The 23192-nt window shown below is 41.4% G+C and overlaps 1 protein-coding gene across 2 annotated transcripts in view; it reads left to right on the forward strand.

Moving 5' to 3' along the window:
• LOC126473209 (ketohexokinase-like) overlaps positions 1-20234 on the forward strand; it is a 79782-nt gene extending 59548 nt beyond the window's left edge. For both annotated transcript variants that reach the window (XM_050100117.1, XM_050100118.1), the window contains exon 5: positions 18360-20234. In XM_050100117.1, coding sequence (XP_049956074.1) covers positions 18360-18636 — 277 coding nt within the window. In that variant the 3' untranslated portion in view covers positions 18637-20234. The remainder of the gene's footprint in view (positions 1-18359) is intronic.
• Positions 20235-23192: the final 2958 nt, after the last annotated feature.

A 23192-nucleotide genomic window follows, 5' to 3' on the forward strand; every position in this document is an offset into this window, starting at 1 on the left:
GAAAACAAGACTGTTTTTTATTGTCATCATATATGCGTTTTTTTAATAGATGCTTCCTTATTGATTTTAAATACAATTGTTATACTGAAATGTTTCTCGCCTGCGGAAGCAATCAGTCGTGGCAGTGGAAGTGTTGCTGCGGCTGTACTTTCAGACAACCAACACACGTGCATCATTGTTCAGGGAGCTGTCATTTATCTCGCTTTTTTCTGTGGCCTGCTGACTGCCATCAGCCATTGCTCCACCAGACACGATCCCTCTGGCTACGGATGTAGACAGATGAGACTGTGGTCTCAGCTATGGCAGTCGGTGGTAGGTGGTGGATGGTGGAGGCGGGTGGCAGTGGATGTTGGAAGAAGCATTCTGGAGAGTTCTCCGGCCTTTCGTTGTTGTTCCAGGAGGTCCAGTCTTTCAGAGAAGTAAGTTTAACAGCTTGCAGGAAGCGTCCTGTTCTTGAGTCTTTTGTGTATCTGTGACTGATTTCCGCACACGGGAGACAGTATATCGCTGCCACCAGATGGATCTCTTTTTCGACCATCAGCGACAGGATGAGGAGATGGAGGGATGAGGGGTGGTAGGATGGGAAGTAAGATTGGGTCTAAGATGGTTAGTTCGTGACCGCACATCGAGGAGAACACGCTTGCAACTGCCACCCCTTTCTCCTGGTCTGATCTTTTGTAGTCGGTTTTGTGGAAGTCGTGTTATTACAATGATGTTTCTCAATTCCCAATACATGTATTGCATTATGATCTGTTATTTATGAGTGCTGGATTTTACACGACAATTTCGATGTGTAATTAGAATACTGAAGTATTTTTCATCAGTTGTCGTAGCATGTATTGGCCCTCCTAACACTTTAGTGATGGTTTGCTGCCCTATCCCTTCTTTCTATGTATCAGTGTAAAAGTTACACAGCAGCTATACAAGGGTGATCTCTCAGAGGCAGTGGAATGGCGCGAAGTTGTCGAGAAATAAAGAGGCACTGTTTATTTGAATTTTGAGCACCAGGGCTGCAGGACGATTGTCGAGCAACGCAGCAGCAGGCGTCTGTAGCGAACTCCGATGTCAAACAGTGAGACACACACACGGTTAGAGAAAAGGGGTGGTGGTTGGGGTGCGAAGTTGTCTCCTGCACTGTGAATTGACCAGCCATTTCAGAAACACAAACAGCTCCAGCACTGGAAATTGTCTCTGTGAGTTGTGAAATTCATCGTCAGCCCATCCCGCTGCATCACCATTATTTACTGAAAAGTAATCCCCTATGCTTCTCCATTATCACATCCTTTTATTCCTCATAAAGGAGGCTATAGACACAGTCCTCAGCTGTATGCTTACAGGTAATACTCTTATTAAACTCCTCTCACTTCAGCACCAACATCGTGTCAATTGATCACACTTGCCGGCCGAAGTGGCCGTGCGGTTAAAGGCGCTGCAGTCTGGAACCGCAAGACCGCTACGGTCGCAGGTTCGAATCCTGCCTCGGGCATGGATGTTTGTGATGTCCTTAGGTTAGTTAGGTTTAACTAGTTCTAAGTTCTAGGGGACTAATGACCTCAGCAGTTGAGTCCCATAGTGCTCAGAGCCATTTGAACCATTTGATCACACTTCCCGGCCACTACAGCTTTTATCCCTCCACTCCACAAGTGGGGCAAAGAGATTTATTTCTACTTCTAGGTAAAGGAATCATCTATGTAGAGGTTATTTTGAGTATGTCTGCTACTAGTTTCGAATGGTATCGCGAATTTTTTTCCTAGCAGACTAGCACCAATTATAAGACATCGTCAATTGTTGAGGTGCATTGCGATTTTAGGTGTTCCTTGTGGGCATATGCATATAGCTGTGTAATTAAAATCGATATTTATGATTAATTACGTAATTAGGACTGATAATTACTTCAGTTTTCCAGTCAAAGTAAACAAAGTACACTATCCTAAACTTCCTTTCCTCGTCTGGACAGTGACTGACCATTAATTACCCTGTGTAGAGGGGTACACTTGGGCTTTCCACCCAGGACTGGGGTCTGACGCCCAGAAAGGGCACCGCCAGTTTGTATTTCCTGACAATTTCTGAGCTGGGGATGGGATCGGACGTCAGCAAAGCCTTAGAACAAATAAATTCGCGCCATTTTGAAATTGCCACTATTTGTTAAATTTCCCGCCAAAATTCGAAATACGCCCCAAAATTCAAAATTACCGCCAATAAAGAATGTGGAGGACGGAGTGGGGACCCACGTGCCAGCTGGGGACAACCTACGACGTCATCTGGTCTGCTAGGAAGGGGGTAATTAATTTATCAATTAATATATTTTATTATAATTTGATATTAAAATTGGGGTGGTATTCTTTTTCCTCAGCTACTGACGTGGGACCAACACTAGGACAGGCATGCATTGTGACCAGTCTTAGTAAAAAAAAAAAAAAAAAAACACTGCTGCCGTGCTTGGTCGCTATTATACGGGATGTTTCAGGCACAAACGAACACACATTAATAGGCAACTGTTTCTGTCTGAATGGATTGGCGTACCTAATACAGTGGCACAGTTTCCTATTTACTTATTGCACACTCACTTGAGTTAAGTTCCACAAATCCGTCGCCCAGTCTACATCGATGAACAGTTTAATGCATTCAAGCACAGCATTATAAAACTGAATGTAATGGACGTCTTCTTAAAGAGCTCTCTATTACCTGTTAATCTGCTGTATGATTTTCCTACACATGAGTCCCAAGTTCACTATCTAACTTAGGTAAGCTCTCTGACAAATAACTATAATATTTTCGTGCGAAAAAGTCACGAAAAACTGCCGCCAACTCTATACCAAACAACACGTATTTATTTAGAATGTGTAGTTCTTGGTACAGACGTTACTCTTCTATTTTATTTATTTTTTTATAACTATTCGGTACATTCAAACTACTTTCTCTCACTATCAGTCGGCATTCGGACGAGCCATTGACCTTCCGATTACCTCTACAAAATGCAGTCCGTTCACAAATGTTCACACCGTATCCAATTATCAGAGTTGATCACCAAAATATTAGACAGTTCTTTACTTCTCCATGACCTAATGTCTCTACACAGAACCTATCATCTAAATCGGCTGGTAATGATCACATTCACTTTATGATTTCGTCTGTCACATTGGTCGTCACCAAAATACATTATTGAACACCAACGTTAAAACAGTTTTAGAGCAGCAAGGAGACACATCTTTCCTTAAAGAAAATGGATGCCGACTCCTCGGTAACTGGTCTTGTTGTCAATATCCCGCATTCAGAATATGGGACAGTGTTCTTTCCTGACTGTCCAACTATGGCCAGTGAGCATTGTCGCAGCGCTCCTATCAACAGGTACTCATCCTGCATGGCAAACCATGAACCTTTTTCGAATTTTTCCAAATTATATGATCACAGAAACCCAGAAAAATTTCAAATAACAATATCTTTACATGTCTGAAGGACTGAAATAAAGGTATTACTTCGTTGGTTGCTCCACGAAATGACTTTCATACAGTGGTTATAATCCATTGTACCATTGCACAACATTATGTACAATGCTATACATACTTAAATACCTACAATTTTAAAATTTATTCTTTATGTACACTCTTTTTACTCCTCTACATGTTCTGAAAAAATAATTGTATTTTAGTGTCTGTTAATCGTCAATAACTCGAAATGAAAAATAATCCGAAGTATTTGCCCTAGCAAAAGTGTCCCTTTTGTTGCTAAAAGCCGTGTTATGACTATTTGAAATGCAGTTCAGCTAGATTTTTTAACTACGACATGTGTACTGTGTCACAATAGTGTCATCAGGTAGAGATCTTTTACATAAGATTGACGATTTCGAATTTCAAGTAAATTTATATATTTTAGTAACTTTCAAAGTTATCAGCTTGAGTCTTGAAATGTAAACTACTATTACTATTTGAAAGTATTGCATAAAGTTGTATGGCAATCAGTGTACTGAAAGAGGTAGAAAATTAAATTGACTGGTTCGAGTATGGTTTAGCTATTCCATACACTCTTGCACTGTGACACACCAAGCAACACACACATTGCATAGGAACACAATTCTTGGAATATCTTTCCACACAGCATATACATGGTGATCAATGTTGCCTCTTTATCGAAGCCGATTTGATAACATTTTTCCTCACAAGCAATATAAGAAGTGCAGTCAAATGAAAACGAAACAGATGGGAAAAAATAAGAAAACTATTTATTATTTCGAAAGTAATCGCCATAACACATTTATCCCACTATGAGGCAAGACAGTCAGTGCCTTTATGGAAAAATGTTTGCGGTTGCCTATGGCAGCATGATTGTATCCAGGTGTCCACCTCTTCGTCCAAAACAAATCGATGGCCACAAATGCCTTCCTTCAAGGCTCCTGAGATATGGAAAACGTATGGGCAGGGCTTGGTACTGTATGGAGGATGTGTAAGTGTACGTTTACACTGCCTGTGATGCGACGCGACGCGACGCGATGCGAGGCATAATGGCCAAAGCGATGCAATGCGATGGAGCGTTCACATTGCACACGATACAGCGCGCGCGTGCGCACGCGATCTGGCCAGCAATTGAGCAGTCTCGGCACGATGTCGTTTTTCCTCGACCCAGTTAATTCTTTTTTATTAGAAAACAGTGCTCTGAGAATTCAACGCAGTCGTGAATGGGTGCATGAAATCAACAAGGAGAGGAGGGCTTTAGGAGAATTTCATCATTTGTACAGTGACTTGAGAAAAGATGAGGATAAATTTTGGAATTATTTCGGAATGAGTACAGAGACATTTGATTACATAGTGTCGTCTGTTTCAAATAGATTACAGAAGCAAAACACAAATTTCAGAATGGCTATTACCCCTGAAATGAAAGTTATGATCACCATCAAGTAAGTAAACAATATTAAGTTTACAGCAATCATTTTATTATGAAAAATTTACGAATTGTGATGGATTCAAACTTTCTTTTAATAAATTTTGAACGTATTTGACAATGAGAAGTAAAATACATCACAGTTCACTCACTTAAGTATCAAAGTTTTCAGAATCTTGGTGGCTTGAAATAACAGTGTCATCAGGTTGAATTTCAGAAACGACTATTTCATTTTGCGGATATTCAGCAATTACGATTTCAACTGGATTTCCAAGTGCATAGGGTGACATCAACGAATGTGCAGTGGAAGTGGTTGATTGTTCCAATTCTTCCAAAAGAACCTGCTGAATTTTTATCCTGGCTCTCAACTGAGCTGTTGGTGATAGTTCTCGCATTGCTGGCAGCAAACTCACTACAAAATGATAGTTGTCATCTTGCGTTTCTGATTTCGACATTTGTTGCTCAGTTAGCCTCAACTTTTGCTTCTCTATATTTAGCAACTCAGAGTTTGTCGATTTCTTGGATCTCTTATTTTGGTTTGTGTGTAGGGTGGGTGAGGGAGGAGCCATCGAAACGCTACCCTCTGAACTTACAGTCTTGAAGAGCTGGCTTGGTTGGTTTCATCAGGTGAAACACACACTCTCTCTCTCTCTCTCTGTAAGAGCTGGTGAAAATGGTACGTCGTCGTGTGCGTCGTCGTGTTGCGATGCTGTTCTTTTACTGTGATGAACATTAGTCTTCGTCTTCCGTGGCGTCATTATGCCAGTCAGGAAGGTCATTAGCTCGGACCACGGCCAATTGGATTGGAAAGGCGGCATGCCACCTTCCTCTCCTGAACGTTCAGCACGAGTTTTTTTGAGTTCAGAGCGGAAAGCGTCACGTAGGTTCTTCCATTTATTCTTCAGTACCTCGCCTGAAAATATAGACGTGAAAATATGCGTAAATAATTAAGTACACTGTATACTTAATACATTATTTGTCCTTAGCACATTAACTGCAAATCCTACGGAGATCCTACACATCCTTCAATTACGCTAATTTCATTCTTTTTCATATATTTGTCGGTTGGGATGTCTTTCCATGCACTGTCACAGTCGTTTCGGATGGGTCTAACTACAGTCGCACAATGTGTGCATGAAACGTGCGCCGCAGTATGTGAAATTCTGAGCCCTGTACACCTGCCTTCTCCTACTATACCACTGCTTCAAACCGCTGCAAAACACATGTATGCCAACTGGAATTTTCCGAATTGTGTGGGGGCCATTGACGGTAAGCATGTTCGGGTTAAATGTCCCCCTCATTCTGGGACAATGTATTACAATTACAAAAAAAATATTTTTCGCTTGCTTTACTAGCTGTAGCCGATGCTAACTGCAGATTAATAGCAGTTGACATTGGAGGCTATGGCAAGCAATCAGATGGTGGCACATTTAGAGCAAGTAACTCGTACAATAATATTTTGAACGAAACTGAAAACTGGCCTCCACCGAAAGAACTACCAGGTACTTCAGTAAAAGCCTCATTAGTGTTGGTTGGAGATGAAGCCTTTCCACTACTGGAAAACTTAATGCGCCCTTTCCCTGGACTGTCACTGATTGAGGAAGAGAGGTTATTTAACAGGAGGCAATCGAGGGCTAGAACGGTGGTGGAACGCACTTTCGGAATTATGGCCAGCAAATGGCGTCTTCTCCGAAAGGAAACTGAAACTTCTGTAGAACATGCAGACATTATTATTCAGTGCATCTACGTCTTGCACAATATAATAATCGATAAAGATGAGCCTGACATTTCCCTTCAATTGTCTATTGACCAGGACATAACAGAACACAGTGTTTTAGCAGCATGCTTCCAAAATGACAGAGCAAACAGTAGTGCTTCAAGAAGAGCGAGGAGCCGGCCTTGGTGGCCGAACGGTTCTAGGCGCTGCAGTCTGGAACCGCGCGACCGCTACGGTCGCAGGTTCGAATCCTGCCTCGGGCATGGATGTGGGTGATGTCCTTAGGTTAGTTAGGTTTAAGTAGTTCTAAGTTCTAGGGGACTGATGACCACAGCAGTAAAGTCCCATAGTGCTCAGAGCCATTTGAACCATTTGAAGAAGAGCGAGGAGTGTCAGAGAGGCCTTCAAAAACTGTGTCAACAGTCATTAATGCAAATATATTTCATGTCGAAATTATCAAATACTGTAACTATTGTGAACGTCATTTCATTATCAAAATACTGTAATAGTATCTATACACAATTAAAATTAGAAAATAAACGAAGTTGTTTGTGTTACGTGTTTCTTGGAATCTTGTAGCTATTTATTTTACTTTTTTGTACTTACTCTCTGTTCCACAATCTTCAGCTATTTCATTCCATGCTTGACGAAGAAAATCACTACTGTGGTAATATTTATTTTTCTGGTCCCACAACACGGGGCGTTCACGTACATTGTTAATTAGTCTTTCGACGTCCATCGCAAGCAAGCAATTACTCCAGACGCAAGCACAAACAAGCAACCGCTCCAAACACTCGCGCGAAACGCAAACTCGGTTGCGACTACAGCGGAGTCATCGCATCGCACCGCATCACATCGCTCGGCCCAGCCAGCAGTCTAAACGGGCGCCGCTCTGTTGCCACTGTTAAACCAAGCCTGCCCATTGTCACGTGATTTCAGCGCGTCATCGCTCCGCTCGGCTCGGCATCGCATCGCATCGCATCGCATCGCATCGCGGGCAGTGTAAATTTAGCCTAAGGGCTTCCCAGCGAAACTTCCGCAGCGTGGGTGGACCTACATCTCACCAAGGCTGTTCCGACTACATTGCAGAAGTTTCTCTGGGAAGAACCTGCACATCCTCCATACAGTACCAAGCCCTGCCCATACGTTTTCCATATTTCAGGAGCCTCGAAGAAAGGCATTTGTGGCCATGGATTTGTTTTGTACGGAGAGGTGGAGACCTGGTTACAACCATGGTGTCCTAGGCAACCGCGAACATTTTTCCATAAAGGCACTGACCGTCTTGTCTTACAGCGAGATAAATGTATTAAGCGTTATGACGATTACTTTTGAGATAATAAACAGTTTATATACTCTTTTCCGTCCGTCCTGTTTGCATCTGCCTGGCCCCTACTTAATTTGTCGCTACCGGCCCCCTTCTTGGCCCCCACCCTGACATCAGTTTTCTTTCCTTTGGCTCATGATAAGACCGTGAAAAATAAATCATAATCTAGTGATCATGGAAGTAGCTCTTTTTTTCTTTTAAAATACGAACTACACAGTCATTTCTTTGCAACATAAATAAATTTCTAAACCTTATTATACGAGTGCTAAATATTGAGAGAGGAAAAAAAGTCATTTTCATTTAAGGTAATTCTTGATATCTTAAAAGCTTTTATTGAAATTTTTTTGTTATTGTGATTACTGGGTGTACCATAATTAATAGGGACAACAGACATATGTGGAAGTATAGAATAACAGAATTCCACTAATCATGGACCCAGAAATATTCAGTTTCCGAGATAATTCCGAATATGTAGTTACGAACCACCACTGATTCAGTATGATATATTGTCCTACTCAGTGGAAATGTAAAATTTTTCAATTAAGTCACCATCTAAATAGGTTCTAATTTCACCGATGCACAACGCTGGGGAACGACATATAATGCGCCAATTTAGTCCAAGATGGATAGCACAAACAACTTGTACCTTGGCCCCCAAGATACCTGACTTCAATCCGTTGGATTTTCCTGCTTGGAATCATCTCAAAAGTGAAGCGCAGAGCATTCCCATTGATATGGTTGAAGAACTGGGGCAGCAAATTGTATAGTCTTGTCAAGATTTACGAGATGCTCCAGGGGTGTTTGAGAGAATTCGTAGCTCACTGCAGACAGAGTGCAGAACTGGCTGAAAATGTGACGACGATGGGTGGAATACCTCCTTAGCAACAACAAGTGTACTGCAATTTGTAGTATGTAATGTGGGAAAGTAATTGTTTTTCTTGTAAAGGTAGGCCTTAGGTGAAATCTGAGCCAAAGCGGATGGGGACTTAACAGAAAAGTTTACATTTCAAATGTGTTTCTACTAATTAGGACAATATTTCATGCTGAAATCAGTGGTGGCTTATGACCATACTTTTGCAATCATTCCCAAATGGCTCGTTTGCTGCCCCATGTGTACTGGAAAATTTTTGAATATTTTAATATATTTTCATTAGTGTCAGTTTTCGCGACGAAATATTTTACACGCTGTGAACGAATTTTACATCTTCTCAGTTGGTGCACCAGTCAACTGTGTGACTGTTGGACCTTGAACTTCTCTATACATAAAAGGCAATGTCCCGAATGACTGACTCACTAAGGACAGAAACTTCAAATTTGCAGAGGATGGTGATCTTATACTGTAGGAGTCGTTTAAGAAGGGATTTTTCCATTTCTACCCCTAAGAGATGAAATAAGGCATAGAAGGTTTTTTTGAGAATATGACGCTATTAATGCAGTATTCAAGCTAGAGCTACGGAAATTGGCATTTGGTTACTCGATCAGAAATAAAGAAATACGTGTTTCAGCATTTTTGGAAATTTGGTCCCTATGGAGGTGAAATAGTACGTGATTTTTTTAAAAAAAGCAAATCATTATTAAAGAGCTACTACAGCATTTTTGAAAATACACCTAGGAAAATAAAAACGTGGCTTTTCGGTTAGAAATAAAAAATACTTATAATAAATGAAAAGCGCTTTTCACTTATTGTAATGTTGTTCTACCAACAACCAACGGAAGATTCAGTTACTATAAAGAAAACTTGCTTTAGTGGTTTTAGAAATTTAACCCGCAAGTGGGTGATATAAGGGACGCAAATTTTTATGAAGATATTTCATCATGAAAGAATTTTTTAAGCCAGATCTAAGAAAGTTTGTATTTGACTTCTTGGTTAGGAAAAGAATACGTATTTCATTGATTTTCGAAATTCAGCTCCTAAAGGGGTGAAATACGGGATGAAAATTTTTGTGAAAATGGTTGTATGGCTTTAATTAGCGTCCAAATTTTAGGAGATGATACAATTTGTGAACAACATAAAAATTCGGTTAGAGGAAAATAATAGAATCTGTGCAGACCATATAATCTGCACGGCCGAAGCAGTGGGGCGCTAAACCAGTGAATGAATAAATGTCGGTACACCACACTATTTGCTGCAAGATGGTATTATATTATATTTGGGCAGCACATCCGTTTCAATGTCGATGACGACTTCCATTTATTTAATTGGTGTATGATACCTGAGCCCTGTGTAATTGGGTCTATAGGAAAGTGTTGGCGAGTGACTTCCTGCTGGAGGTGGATGGAGGTGTAGACGATGTAGGTAGTCAACTTGTTGCTAAAACCCTTTATTAACACTCGTAAATAAACGTGGAGCACTGTGTTTGCAGGAAGCAGACAGCAGGTAGCTGACAGTGACCCTCAGTTCACAGCATGCTGGCATAGACTCCCCGAAATACGCATTGCTCGGGGAAAGCAGCAAACGGCTTGCTAACTCTGCATTGTGATGGATGGCTACTGCTAAGTGATAACGGCAGGGCAGTCACACAAGGGATAGGCAAGATCGCCCAGTGGGACTCCCCTGAGCATGAAACAAATGGTTCAAATGGTTCAGAGCACTAGGGGACTTTACATCTGTGGTCATCAGTCCTCTAGAACTTAGAACTACTTAAACCTAACTAATCTAAGGACATCACACACATCCATGCCCGAGGCAGGATTCGAACCTGCGACCGTAGCAGTCGCGCGGTTCCGGACTGAAGCGCCTAGAACCGCTCGGCCACCGCGGGCGGCATGAAACATGGACTCACAAATTGGAGAGCGACAGTGCTGAGTTCGCTAGTTCTTACTGTGTGTCTTGGACCATGGGACAGCGGTGGGGGGGAAAGTTGCCAGGAGCCCTTGGTTCGCGTCCTGAAAATTGCGAGGGTGGCTACATTGGATGTATGGCACTGACTGGCACAGTTGGAGCGTCGTAATATGGCCAAGCTGTATCAATGATGATCAGTTGGAGATTTTAATACCACTGTCTCTAGCTGAATGTGCAGAAGATGTGTTTCTGTGTATTGTGGAAATGTTTCAAACGGGGACCAGTGACAAGAGCCAGTGACCAATGTCTGTCTCTTGCCATACGGAAGTGGGTCATGTCACAGAAGCTTCCTGAAGGTTGGTCAGTATCCCAGGCTATGAAATTGCAAAAGTTCAGTGAGGAAACGTCTCTCTCTGAAGAGCTGCTGAACAGGCAGATTGATATCAGAAGTTAGTGGCGGTGGTTGCGTGCTTGTTACGACTCTGGATTCTGGCTGTGTTCTAGGTCATTACACTTCCTCCCTCCTTAGATTAGTCTGGCCCACTGATTCCAGTGATGATTGCGGGTAACTGGAAAATAAGTCCAGAGATGTAGCATTGTGTACTGTTTATCAACAACCCTTGCCCCTTCAATTCTCTTCACCGTGTGCCATCGAAATAACCATGTTCATAGCAGGTGCAATGACAACTATCGGTTTTGGTGCTAACAATAGCCAGTGTGAGCCTATCATTCGGAGGAATTCAGTACCACAAGTGTCCGCGCCGATACCTGAGTGGTCAGCGTGACGGATTGCCGTCCTACGGGCCCGGGTTCGATTCCCAGCTGGGTTGGGGATTCTCCCCACTCAGGGACTGGGTGTTGTGTTGTCTTCATCATCATTTCATCCCCATCCGGTGCACAGGTCACCCAATGTGGCGTCGAATGTAGTAAGACCTGCACCGAGGCGGCCGGATCTGCCCTGTGGGGGGCCTCCCGGCCAATGACGCCAAACGCTCATTTCCATTTCCAGTACCACAAGTAATGACTTCTCGGACGCATTTGGTCATGGGATTCTCGTAGCAAAACAAAGGATACACACATGACTCAGGAGGGAGATGGTGACTTGCCCAGTTTGGCAGTGCAGTAACTTCCTCAAATCACCCATCATCTTAAATGACGAAACTGACCTAGCAAACGTCCGTTATAGGGAACCTTCAACCTTAAAATCAAATCCCAAAACTATCATATTTACGCACACACACACACACACACACACACACACACACACACACACATACTTGACAAAACAATAAAAGTACTGCACCATGTAACGTCGATGTTTTCCTTATAAGCTAAAGTAGACATGCTAAGGATCCATTAACACTGCAAATAAAAATTTCATCAAGCAGTCCTATAATGTACTACCTAAACAAAATTATTCCTTTACATTCCCTCGCCAGCTTCTTTCATAAAAACATGACAAACACAGGCCTAACCATAATATATACTTACAAACATAACTAATATAACTAATAAGAAAACATAAAAAATTAGCTTGCAAGGCCACCTCTTGACCTCAAGGCAAATGGATGCTGTGGAGCCACGCAGGATTAGCCGAGCGGGCTAAGGCGCTGCAGTCATGGACTGTGTGGCTGGTCCCGGTGGAGGTTCGAGTCCTCCCTCGGGCATGGGTGTGTGTGTGTTTGTCCTTAGGATAATTTAGGTTAAGTAGTGTGTAAGTTTAGGGACTGATGACCTTAGCAGTTAAGTTCGATAAGATTTCACACATTTGATGCTGTGGAATAACTGTAAATACATCCTGTTTCACTTGCGTAATTTTTACTTTTCTCCTTAATGTTTTCTCCAACCACTTCCCTTCCCACTTCATAAAGAGCTTAAAGCAAATGAAGCAATGGTTCCAGTTCACCCTGAAGTGGACGAATTATTCCTGCATGCACCACTGTTCTTTGGGTAGTAAGTTGTTTGACATTAAACAAAGGTGATGTGTCGACCACTTGATAAAATCCTTGTTAACACACAAGAACTCCTTAGTTTTTCTTTTCGGCATGTAAGTGTGAGATAACATAACCCACTATCCGACATGATACTTAGACAATTTTGTCTGTCTATTGTGGGTGCCTTCCAGTCGTTACAGAGCCTTTGCATTCATCCTTTTAACCTGGTACCAGATACTTTTTAACCTTGTAGTAAAACTCCTTGGGTAGATTTCCATAATTCGAAAGGGGAGGTCATTTTTTGGCCAAAAATAAATTCATATGGTGATAAGTCCTGATTTTCATGGATTTCATGTTATACGCTACTACTACATTTAGTAGCTGAATGTCCCAGTCATTATGATTACTATTTACATAATAACTTGGCATTTTCCCTATCATTCTGTGTACCCTTTTAGTCCTGCCATTTGTTTGCAGGTGTAGTGGACTAATTTTAATATGTTTAAATTGATTAATCAACACAATTGCTTCAGTAAGTTGGACCTAAAGTTAGTGCCTTGGTCAGTTGGTACTGTCTCTGGCGTCCTGGGTTTAAATATCCATTGGTTAACCGTCGAGTGTGTTTCTGTAAGTTGATTTGGTATGGCTATCATGACCACAAAAGTGAGAAATGATCAATTATTATTAACAAATATCGATTCGTTGTTGGTGTTTGCGCAAAGGGATTAAGAATGTCCATACCGATTATTTGGAATGGTCTACCTGCTTCAGGCAACTCTGTCATGGGATTCACTGAAGACCCAGCTCGGCTTTTTGAGTGCAAGGAATGCAGTTCATTATGTAGTAGTCTACATCTTGCTTTCTCTTCTGCCAGCAATAACTGTCTGCAGCACACCACTGAGTGGCCCATTGTACACTATATATCCTGCCAAAATGGAATCGTCAGCCTGCCTCAATACTTCATTCTGTGAACTTCCTGTCCCAAACATGCAGCAGCGACATCTGCTTTGATTGTAGAGCACTCTGCCACTCAGAGCTGAATTGCGCTCACCTCATGAACTGTCACAATCTGGGCCAGCAAACTGGGCTATGCACGATACTTCTGTGTTTATCCCAATACATTCAACAACACATACCCTATGACTAGGTCCATCAGCGTTACCATGAAATTTCACTGCATGATGTACAACCTTGAAATCAAATTCGCTTAGCCATAAAGCCCAGTGGGTCAAATGACTAGTTGGATCTTTTTGTCCCAGAAGCCATTTATGACTATAAAATGTCAGCCATATAGATAACAACGAAAATAGGTGATGCCAAAAATTAGTAAAAGCATTTCCTTTTTGGTACTCGAATAGTTCTTCTCCATCTTTCTGAGCTGTCTAGAAGCATAAGCTATTGTGTGATCTTTTCCATCTCCTTCTTGATTCAAAACACAGCCTAGAGCATGTTTGCTCGAATCATATGATAATATAAACCGTTTTTGGTACTCATGAAAGTGAGGAGGGAACCAGTGGTCAATAAATCTTTTAATCATTCAGATTCTCTTCACAGTCCAGAGTGCAGTGAAATTTTACTCCCTTCCTCAATAAATGTGTATGGATCTTGCAATCTCTACAAATGTTGGAATAAATTTTCTATAAAAATTAACAATCCTCTGAAATTACTGTAGTTTCTTTGTGTATATGTGGTGGGAAATCCTTCACAGATTATATAAGTCATAGGTCAGATCACACGCCATTCTAGCTGATAATGTCGCCTAAATAGTAGGCCTTCTGTAATACCATACAACAGCTTTTCTAATTAAGGGTCAGTCATGGTGCAGGTGACCAATCGAAGATCTCTCATAGATGCACCACTTGCTTCAAGATGTCCTTGGAGAATAAAATGATATTTTATAAGTAGACCATATATCATTTTGGTTTTAGACCCTGTAGCACCCTGACTAATAACCATTAGAAAGTTGCCAGTGCGTTTTTCAAACCAAATGGCATCTGACGATACTGGTAGTTATCAAATAGAATCGAAACCGCTGTTTCAGATCGATCCTGTTATGCTACCTCTAATTGGTGATCCCCACTTCATAATTCCATGCTGGCAAAACAACGGCATTCCCCCAGATTGTTCTAGAACCCTATAATGTTGAGCACTGGGTACACATCTGTAACCGTCTGTCTGTGTAAAAATCTAAAGGTTCAACAGAATCCATAAGCTTTCTTACCATCGGAGGATGCTTTTAGAATAATGACTACAGGTGCAGTTCAAGGTCTGGTGCTTTCCTGTGTCCAGGAGCTGTCGATAAAAAAAACTCCACCATCACTTGTTTTAGATAGTTGGGATTTGATATGGATTTTTGTGTACAGGTAGTTCATTACCAGTTGGAATTCTGTACTGCGCTATTTTCTTAGCTGGCAATGCTCCAGGCAGGTTAAACAATTCCACATATTCCTCTAGTAATCTCTCAATGTCTACTGTATCATGTCCTTTCAGATACAATACTTTTCCCATTAATATGATTAAACTGACAGACTCTCCTGCTTTCGAGTATTCCAGTCTGAAATCCCTATTCAACATATCTTACTCTAACACTTCTAAGATAGCATTTCGTGATGTCTCAGCTCTTCTGAACCAAAATTGTCTACACTGACGATCAACATGTGGCTTCGATAAATTTTCTTCACAAGAGATAAACTACATCATATGAAACAATGCACTTTTTCCATTTCCTCATTCCCTGGCAAGGGCTCTACCACACATGAAGTATTAATTTGCAAATCAACTCATACATTCATCCTGGGTAGTTTTCCTGTTTCCTGTATCATATCCCATCTGTAAGACACTATGTACACAGCTTAGACGGCTTATGGGTATTCCCTGCGACAGTTTGATTCTTTCTGTAGTAAAACCAAGATGGAATAATATCCCATACAGATTTGCTATGTGCTGTTAAAGATCGATTTTTCTGTGATGTTTAATCAGGAATTCTAGCCTTCGAATTAAGTTGTAGCTTATGCCCATGCTAGAGATAACTTTCACACAAACTCTAACGTCGCTCCTTCCCACTTAGAAATCGAACAATGCTGAACTCAGCAAGTGAACATTGTTTTACATAGCAGTTTAGGCAAATTTATACCACTGGTTTCGCGAAGGGTGTACTGTGGCCATAGTTACTGGTAGCGTTGTTCAGTGGTCACACCGCCCCCAGTCCTGTTTAATGTAGCGATGCGAGTGTCACGCAGAGTCCACCTTGCAAGTGCTGATGAATACTTTCAATTGGAGTGTCCCACCTGCTTGGATCTTTCACACTGTGGGTTCCTACAGAACTACTGAATGTGGCACAGAGATCTACATCTATAGCATTATTATCTCTGCATTAAAAACTACTCGCTTCTCTCCCGCCCTAGTCACTAACTCAATGTCAACCAAAGCCACCACAGTTGCTACTGCCTCGTCCAAAGTTTTCAGGAATTTCATCCACACCTTTCGCGACATTTCAGCTTGTAGACACAACAAAAACGCATCAAGTGTCAGTTATTCTGCTTCCTGCAAACTGGCCTAATTGGCACATCATCCATCAGTTCATACATATGAATATTGATTTTCTTGATACGGTCACAGAACCTTCTACCACTACTTCTTGTTTGTTAACTACACCATTGAATTGGTCTCCATAATACCAAAATGTGTTCTTTCTCTTGTAACAATCCAGTAACCCTTCCTATACGTTCACAAAGGACTGAGCATCCCACAATTTCTCGTTGCACAACACATATGTGATAGCATGCTCTACTAATATTAATGGAACAACACTTAACAACTGCTTGCTGTTCCTTTTCCTACCTTCATGGCCATATTCAAAGTATATAAAAAAATCTTCCCCATATTTTCCCGAGAATGGAGCTACCAGTGAGGCAGCATTAACATCAAGGATGGGTGGAGACACACTAGGAATTAATTGCTCCCTTCTTTCATCATTTAAACCTATGGAAAGCCACATTACCAGCTTGAACCTTAGTTGTAAAATACAGCAAATATTGAATCGCATCTTGAGTTGTTGCTTTTATACTGACAGACATTTTTGTTTACTGCTACCACCAAAAGCACACAACATACCCAAATGGCAAAGAAAGGAAAGGAAAAAACAACCAGTCAGGCCCAAAACCTTAAAGTTGGAGTTATTTGTATTTTTGCGCTGACTGCTACTGCTGCTGCATCCTTTTCATTTCTGCCCTGCAGTGGTCAACCATTTCAACCACCAACAGTTATTTTGACACCAATATGTAACTGGATCAATGGGTGGGTTGGGCGAGTGGCTCGCTGCTGGAGGTGGGTAGAGGTACAGACGATGTAAGCAGCCAACTTGTTGCTAAAACCCTTTATTAACAATGCTAGAAAAGTGTAGAGCAGCTCATCTGCAGCAGGCAGACGGTAGGTGGTAGGCGATGACTCTCGAATCGAAGGGTGCTGGCATCGACACACCAATGCAGCCATTCCTCATGGACAGTAGTGTACAACTTGTAACCTCTGCATTGCGATGGAAGGATGCTGCTATGTGAGGATGACGGTGCAGTGGCACATTGGCCATTAGCCAGGGATAGGCAGGCTCACCCAGTGGGAGTATTCTAGGCATTTGACATGACCCCACAGGCTGAAGAGTGCCAGGAGATAAGCTGAGTGGCTCTCACTGCATGTCTCGAGCTATGTGGCATCGATAGAGGTCTTCCTGCCAGAAGCCCAGGCTGTAAGTCAGTGGTCCATGGTTCACGTTCCAGAGAGGGCAGTGGCAGGTGTGTTATGTGTTTCAGTGTCACGTGGAAATGTCCCGAACAGGGGACAGTGATGGGAGCCAGTGACCAATGTCTACCTGTTGCCATACAGTAGTGGGTCAAGCTGCAGAATCCTCCTGAAGGTTGGTCATTGTCCTTGGCCACTGACTTGCTGCTGAGCAGGCAGGGCGATGTCCACGACTGCTGATGGTGGCTACTTCCTACTTATGATTCTGGGATGTGGCTGTGTTCATGGCAGATACACCTGCGAGATGATATGTGACACCAACACTGGTTGTAAAGATAAGAAGAAATATATGTTGTGGCTGAGGTGGCTTTACTAAAACAGTACTCCTCTAACAAATAAATTGTTAGTTTTTGTTCACGTGTATGGTGTTTGAGTTATGATGTCGTTTAGACTGCCTGTGACGTTATTCATGCCCTAATGTTTGGTCATGGAAAGATATAAGGAGAAATGGATTCAGCTGTTGTGTACTACAGGTTATGTGCATGCACTGAAAGAAGACACTCAGGGTGGTGACTGATGGGAGTAGCCGAATCAGAAAATGTAAGAAAATCGCGTATGACTAGAGTGATATTTATTTATTTTGGGTCACTACCAACCTTTGTGCAGCATACAGTGCAGTGTACACAGGCATTGTTTTCATCGTTCAGTGTTGTCTTCATGGTGGTGAGCTGTGTTTTAACTCCACGTATCACTTCTGCTTTTGTATGCAAAAGTAGATGACTTACAAAACCTAGTATTGCCAACATAGCGTGGTTAAATTGGCAGGATGGGGAAGCCGTCAGTCCGAGTTGACAACCTATGATTTGTATCATTTCAGCAAGCCCGCATCAATGACTGCACCCAGTGTATCAAAGGAGTGTGCAAATAGTAAGTCAATAACGCCAGTACATTGGAGGCGTTACCACGTTAAGACTGTACGCTGCTGTTTTACAGGGCGACCCTGGTGGTGCCTTGGGGAGAAGATGGCGCGGCTGCAAAAGGTCCTGAGGGCTTCTTCTTGGTTCCCGCCTGCCCTCCAGAGCGCGTGTTGGACACGCTGGGCGCTGGAGACACCTTCTGCGCCGCGCTGCTGTCAGCGCTATCTGGCGGCCGCCCGCTGCAACACAGCCTGCGATACGCCTGCGAGGTTGCTGGTGCCAAGGTCGGCATGCAAGGATACCGTGGACTTCGGGACGTTCTCAGGGAACGAAGAATAACTGTGGACCATTAACCATCAACCATATTATTATCAACTATTAAGACTGACTGGGACAGAAATTATGCTACATTTACATCTGTATCCCACAAGCAATCGTTCAGCGTGTGGCGGTGTGTGTGTGGGGTGCCACTATAATCAAGTGCCCTCCCACCTTCTCTTATTCTATTCGTAGGTGACATTATTCCTCCATATAAGCCTAATTTTCAGCAATTTTATTTTCCTGGTCGTTGTGTGAATCCATATTCGTTTTGGAGCCTTCATTTTGATAACTTTAATATTAAAAGAGACTGTGATGCATGACGCGTTTTTTTGTAATATTTCCCACAGCAGATTCTTGTTCAAAATGGTTCAAAAGGCTCAGAGCACTATGCGACTTAACTTCTGAGGTCATCAGTCGCCTAGAACTTAGAACTAGTTAAACCTAACTAACCTAAGGACATCACACACATCCACGCCCGAGGATTCGAACCTGCGACCGTAGCGGTTGCTCGTCTCGAGACTGTAGCGCCTAGAACCGCACGGCCACTCTGGCCGGCCAGATTCTTGTGCATTTGTTTTTTACACTTGGTTTCACTTTCAAGTCCATGACAATTTGCACAAGTCATCTCTGAATCTTTTCAGTTTTCTTTTCATAATACTACTTTGTAATTGTGTATATTAATTCAAAACACTCAAGAATCTGTTAGACAAAAATTTTGTAGGTGACTTCCTTTGTGCTTGACTCACGCTTAGGATTATTCTAGTTATTAGCTATGTGCCATTAATTTTTCACTTAAATCGTACTGGAGGAGTATTCTCCTGTGTAGACTGATTTCGCTGATGGGGTAGTTTAAGAACATGGAATCTTTTCGCAAATTTACTTGCATTAAGCGTTCATGACATTTATTTATTTTGAGGATAGCTACCATTTTATATACCAGGTGTAGTTATCACGATGTCTTCTTACAGTTTACTCATGAGTGTATACAAATGTATTGTCTGAAGTTACCTACCACGTCTTTCATAAGACGTCTCCCCTTTGAGAAAGACGTACTGCGTTTTGTATGATAGAGAGTCCATAATACAATCGATCGCTTACCTCTTCTGATATGGACAAGTATTTTATTTATTAGGCGACAGAGTGGAACTGTAATGAACGCTTTTTGGGAATCAGTAAACAGGGAATTAGCAAGCTCCACTGCCTGCTGGATCTCGAGTACAAACAGAGTGAACTTACTTTCACACTTTTGAAGACATCATTCCGATACTGTGAAAGGACAATGAATATCAGACATTACAAGAAGTCTTTTGTTTATACAAAATGTTGTGCAATTTTTTCTAGATTTCTTTAAAAATAAAATATTTATTTTTAAAAGGACACTAATAATAATTGCACCACACATTCGATACCAAATGGTAGATACAACCTGTCTGTTGGATCACCACCAGTGTGATCTAATATGAGATTTGACACTGGGGCGGTGGGAGAGGACAATATGATTTTATGTCTCTAGACCAATAAGTAGAGAGTATGTTGCTGATCTCTATTGATTTATTTACTTCAGGATTTGTATTTGATGCGTAATGCATCACTTGGGCGTTTTGTTCGTTTTATCTGAAGTAAAACTTTATGGTACATCATCTCAGTTCTATGATGGACAGTACATTACTAAAACAAAATGAACAATCTTAATTTCAGTAATAACATCAAATTGAATGATGAGTGATGACACACAATCACACAATTTGTGCAAACAATATATATTTAGAAAATAAATTATAGTTTGAATAGTAAGAGATCTTCTAGTGGCTTATACAGCCTGTTACTGCTTAATCCAAATAGTATAAGCTGTATGGAGAACTGAGGAAATTCAACTAAAATATACTAAGAGAAAAGGAAAAATAGAAAGTAGTGGGGGATATTTGCTCGGTCCACATTGTAGCCAGTGGGAGTTGTGTCCTAAGAGTATACATTGTTCAGAAAAAACAGAAAACCTTGAATGCCTAGAAATAGCACTTTCATATTCACGGGAGATATACATTAGTATGTTCTGCAGAATGATTAGCATTTCAGTCACCTTGTTTCTCCACGTGTCTCATTGCCTAGTAGGCACAGGGTTCATCATGAGCCTTGATAACTTGTTTCATGCATGATGGCATCGACTCTTATAAGGCGTGCACGGCGTCCTGTGGTACAGCCATCCACGCTGCTTTCACCTGGAACCAAAGTTCATCTATAGTGGTTGGCGTTGAGTCACAGCACTGCTCCCATTGTTTCACAATATCCCACACATTTTTGATTGGCGACAAGGTTGGTGATGTGGCAGGCCAGGGCAAGAGGCTGACACCATGTGACACCAAGAAGGCACATGTTCATACAACAACATGTGGTCGTGCATTGTCTTGCTCAAAAATGACTTCTGGGGTGTTAAGGATACAGGGTACTTATAAATGGTGGAAAATAGTTTTTCCTGATTACATTGATATATGCATTATAGGATTTCAAACGAAAAATGACCTATACATGTCAAATTTTAAAGTTATGGTCATGTGTTCTGCCAGCCCCCTTTATTTCTGTTACAGAAACCAGTATTATTTCGAAAAGAACTATGAAGTTTTTGTTTCCAGCGATTATACGTATGATAAATTGTATATGTTGGTAACAGCGCAGGTTTCTAGTGTCTGTAAATGATTATCTTTGCTAGTATTTACTTTTGTTTAGCTGAAGCAGTTTGTTCACGTGTTACTGAATGTTTGTTGCCTTAGTGCTGCATATATTTGTGTGCAATACATACGAACTATACCACACTTCAAGAAATTCAGTAAAAGGAAATTACGTGGTAACCAGTTCACAAACAAAGCAACCCACACTGTTGAAAGTAACCCATGTATCAGTTCTTCAGGGAAGAAACTCCCACATGGTACGCCTCCTGGTGATTCAAATTTTTGTGTTAACAATGACGCTGTTTGTAGTGGATTTGTTGTTGTTGACGTGAGCATATTATCTTCTTTGACAAAGGAAGTGGCGTAATGTAAACAATGTGATGGTGTAGGCTGTCTGGAAATAACTGAACAACAAAGTAGCAGGAAGGGTTTAGCGTCGAAATTAGTTGTTCTGTTTAGAACCTCCAATAAATCTACCTCGAAAATGACTTCGAACATTGTGCATAATTAATACAATGTGAATTTTAAGTTAGCGAATGCAATGGGTGCAATAGGAAAAAGAAGAAGGGCTGCTCAAAGGTTTTGTGGTTTGATGGACCTTTCTGCTCCTCCTCCTCCTAGTAGGTTCAGCAAGTACATAAAAATGCTTTTAGGTGCCTTGACGGTTGTGTCTAAAGCATCTATGAAACGTGCAGTAGAAGAAACTGTAAATATTAGTGGAACTGGGGACATTGCTGTTGCATGTGATGGAACATGGCAACATTGAGGACATTGTTCCTTGAATGGTGTTGTAAGTGCTACTTCTCTGGAGAATGGAAAAGTTGTTGATGTTGAGTGCTTATCTAAGTACTGCCACATCTGCCATGGTAACACTGAAGGACATATTGAAACATCAGTGTTCTAAGAAGTATGATGGTTACGGTGGAGGTATGGAGTGTGATGGATCTCTAAAAATATTTCAGAGGTCGGTGCCCGTTTTTAACGTTAGATATACCTAGGCGATGGGGACTCTAAAGCTTTCAATAAAATTAATGAGTTCAATGTTTATGGTGATACCTTGGCAACAAAACTGGGGTGTTGTGGACATGTGCAAAAGAGGATGCGTGATGGATTGAGAAAGCTAAGGAGGTAAACGAAAGGAATGTTGCTATCTGATGGAAAATCTGTGTCTGGCCGAGGCATATTGACAGAAACTGAAATAAACCTTCTTCCGAGTTTGGCCATTAGACGAAATTCACGTCTGAATAATGTTAAAGCAATGAAGTCCACAGATAACCACCCTGTTCATGGAACTTGCCCTAAAGGAGCAGATTCTTGGTGTGGTTACCAAAAAGCAAAAGGAAGTGTTCAAATATACCATCATAAGCATTCTCTTCCTGAGCCTGTTATGAACGAAATAAAACCAATATTTAGAGACCTGAGTGACCCTGATTTGCTTAGTAAATGTCTTCACAGGGGCACTCAGAATACAAATGAAAGCTTCAAACATTGCGTGTGGGAAAGATTACCCAAGAATGTTTTTGTGGGGATAAATACAATAAAAGTTAGTGTACCAGATGCAGTGATACGTTTCAATGATGGAGTGACTGGAAGGTTGTAGGTCCTGAGATATTTAGGCATAAAATGTGGCTCTAATATGGAAGATGAATTGGTTGCATGTGACAGACAACGGGTGCATGAAGCTGAAAGATATGCTCTTCAAGTTACCAAAGAAGCAAGAGGTGCTAAAAGGAGTGCCAAGAGGAAGCTTGAAGATCAGGAATATTCTGAGACACAGTTTAATTGGACGCATATCTTCATTCACAAATTTCTGCAAGTTGTATTTTTCAGAATGCAGGTACAAATATTTCCTAAAGTTTATAGAGCATTGCTTTAATTTTTTCTGTAACTTGCAATAGACCATACTTATGTAGTAGACTTAAGCA

Source organism: Schistocerca serialis, chromosome 4 (genome assembly GCF_023864345.2).
Source record: "Schistocerca serialis cubense isolate TAMUIC-IGC-003099 chromosome 4, iqSchSeri2.2, whole genome shotgun sequence".
NCBI lineage: Eukaryota > Metazoa > Arthropoda > Insecta > Orthoptera > Acrididae > Schistocerca > Schistocerca serialis.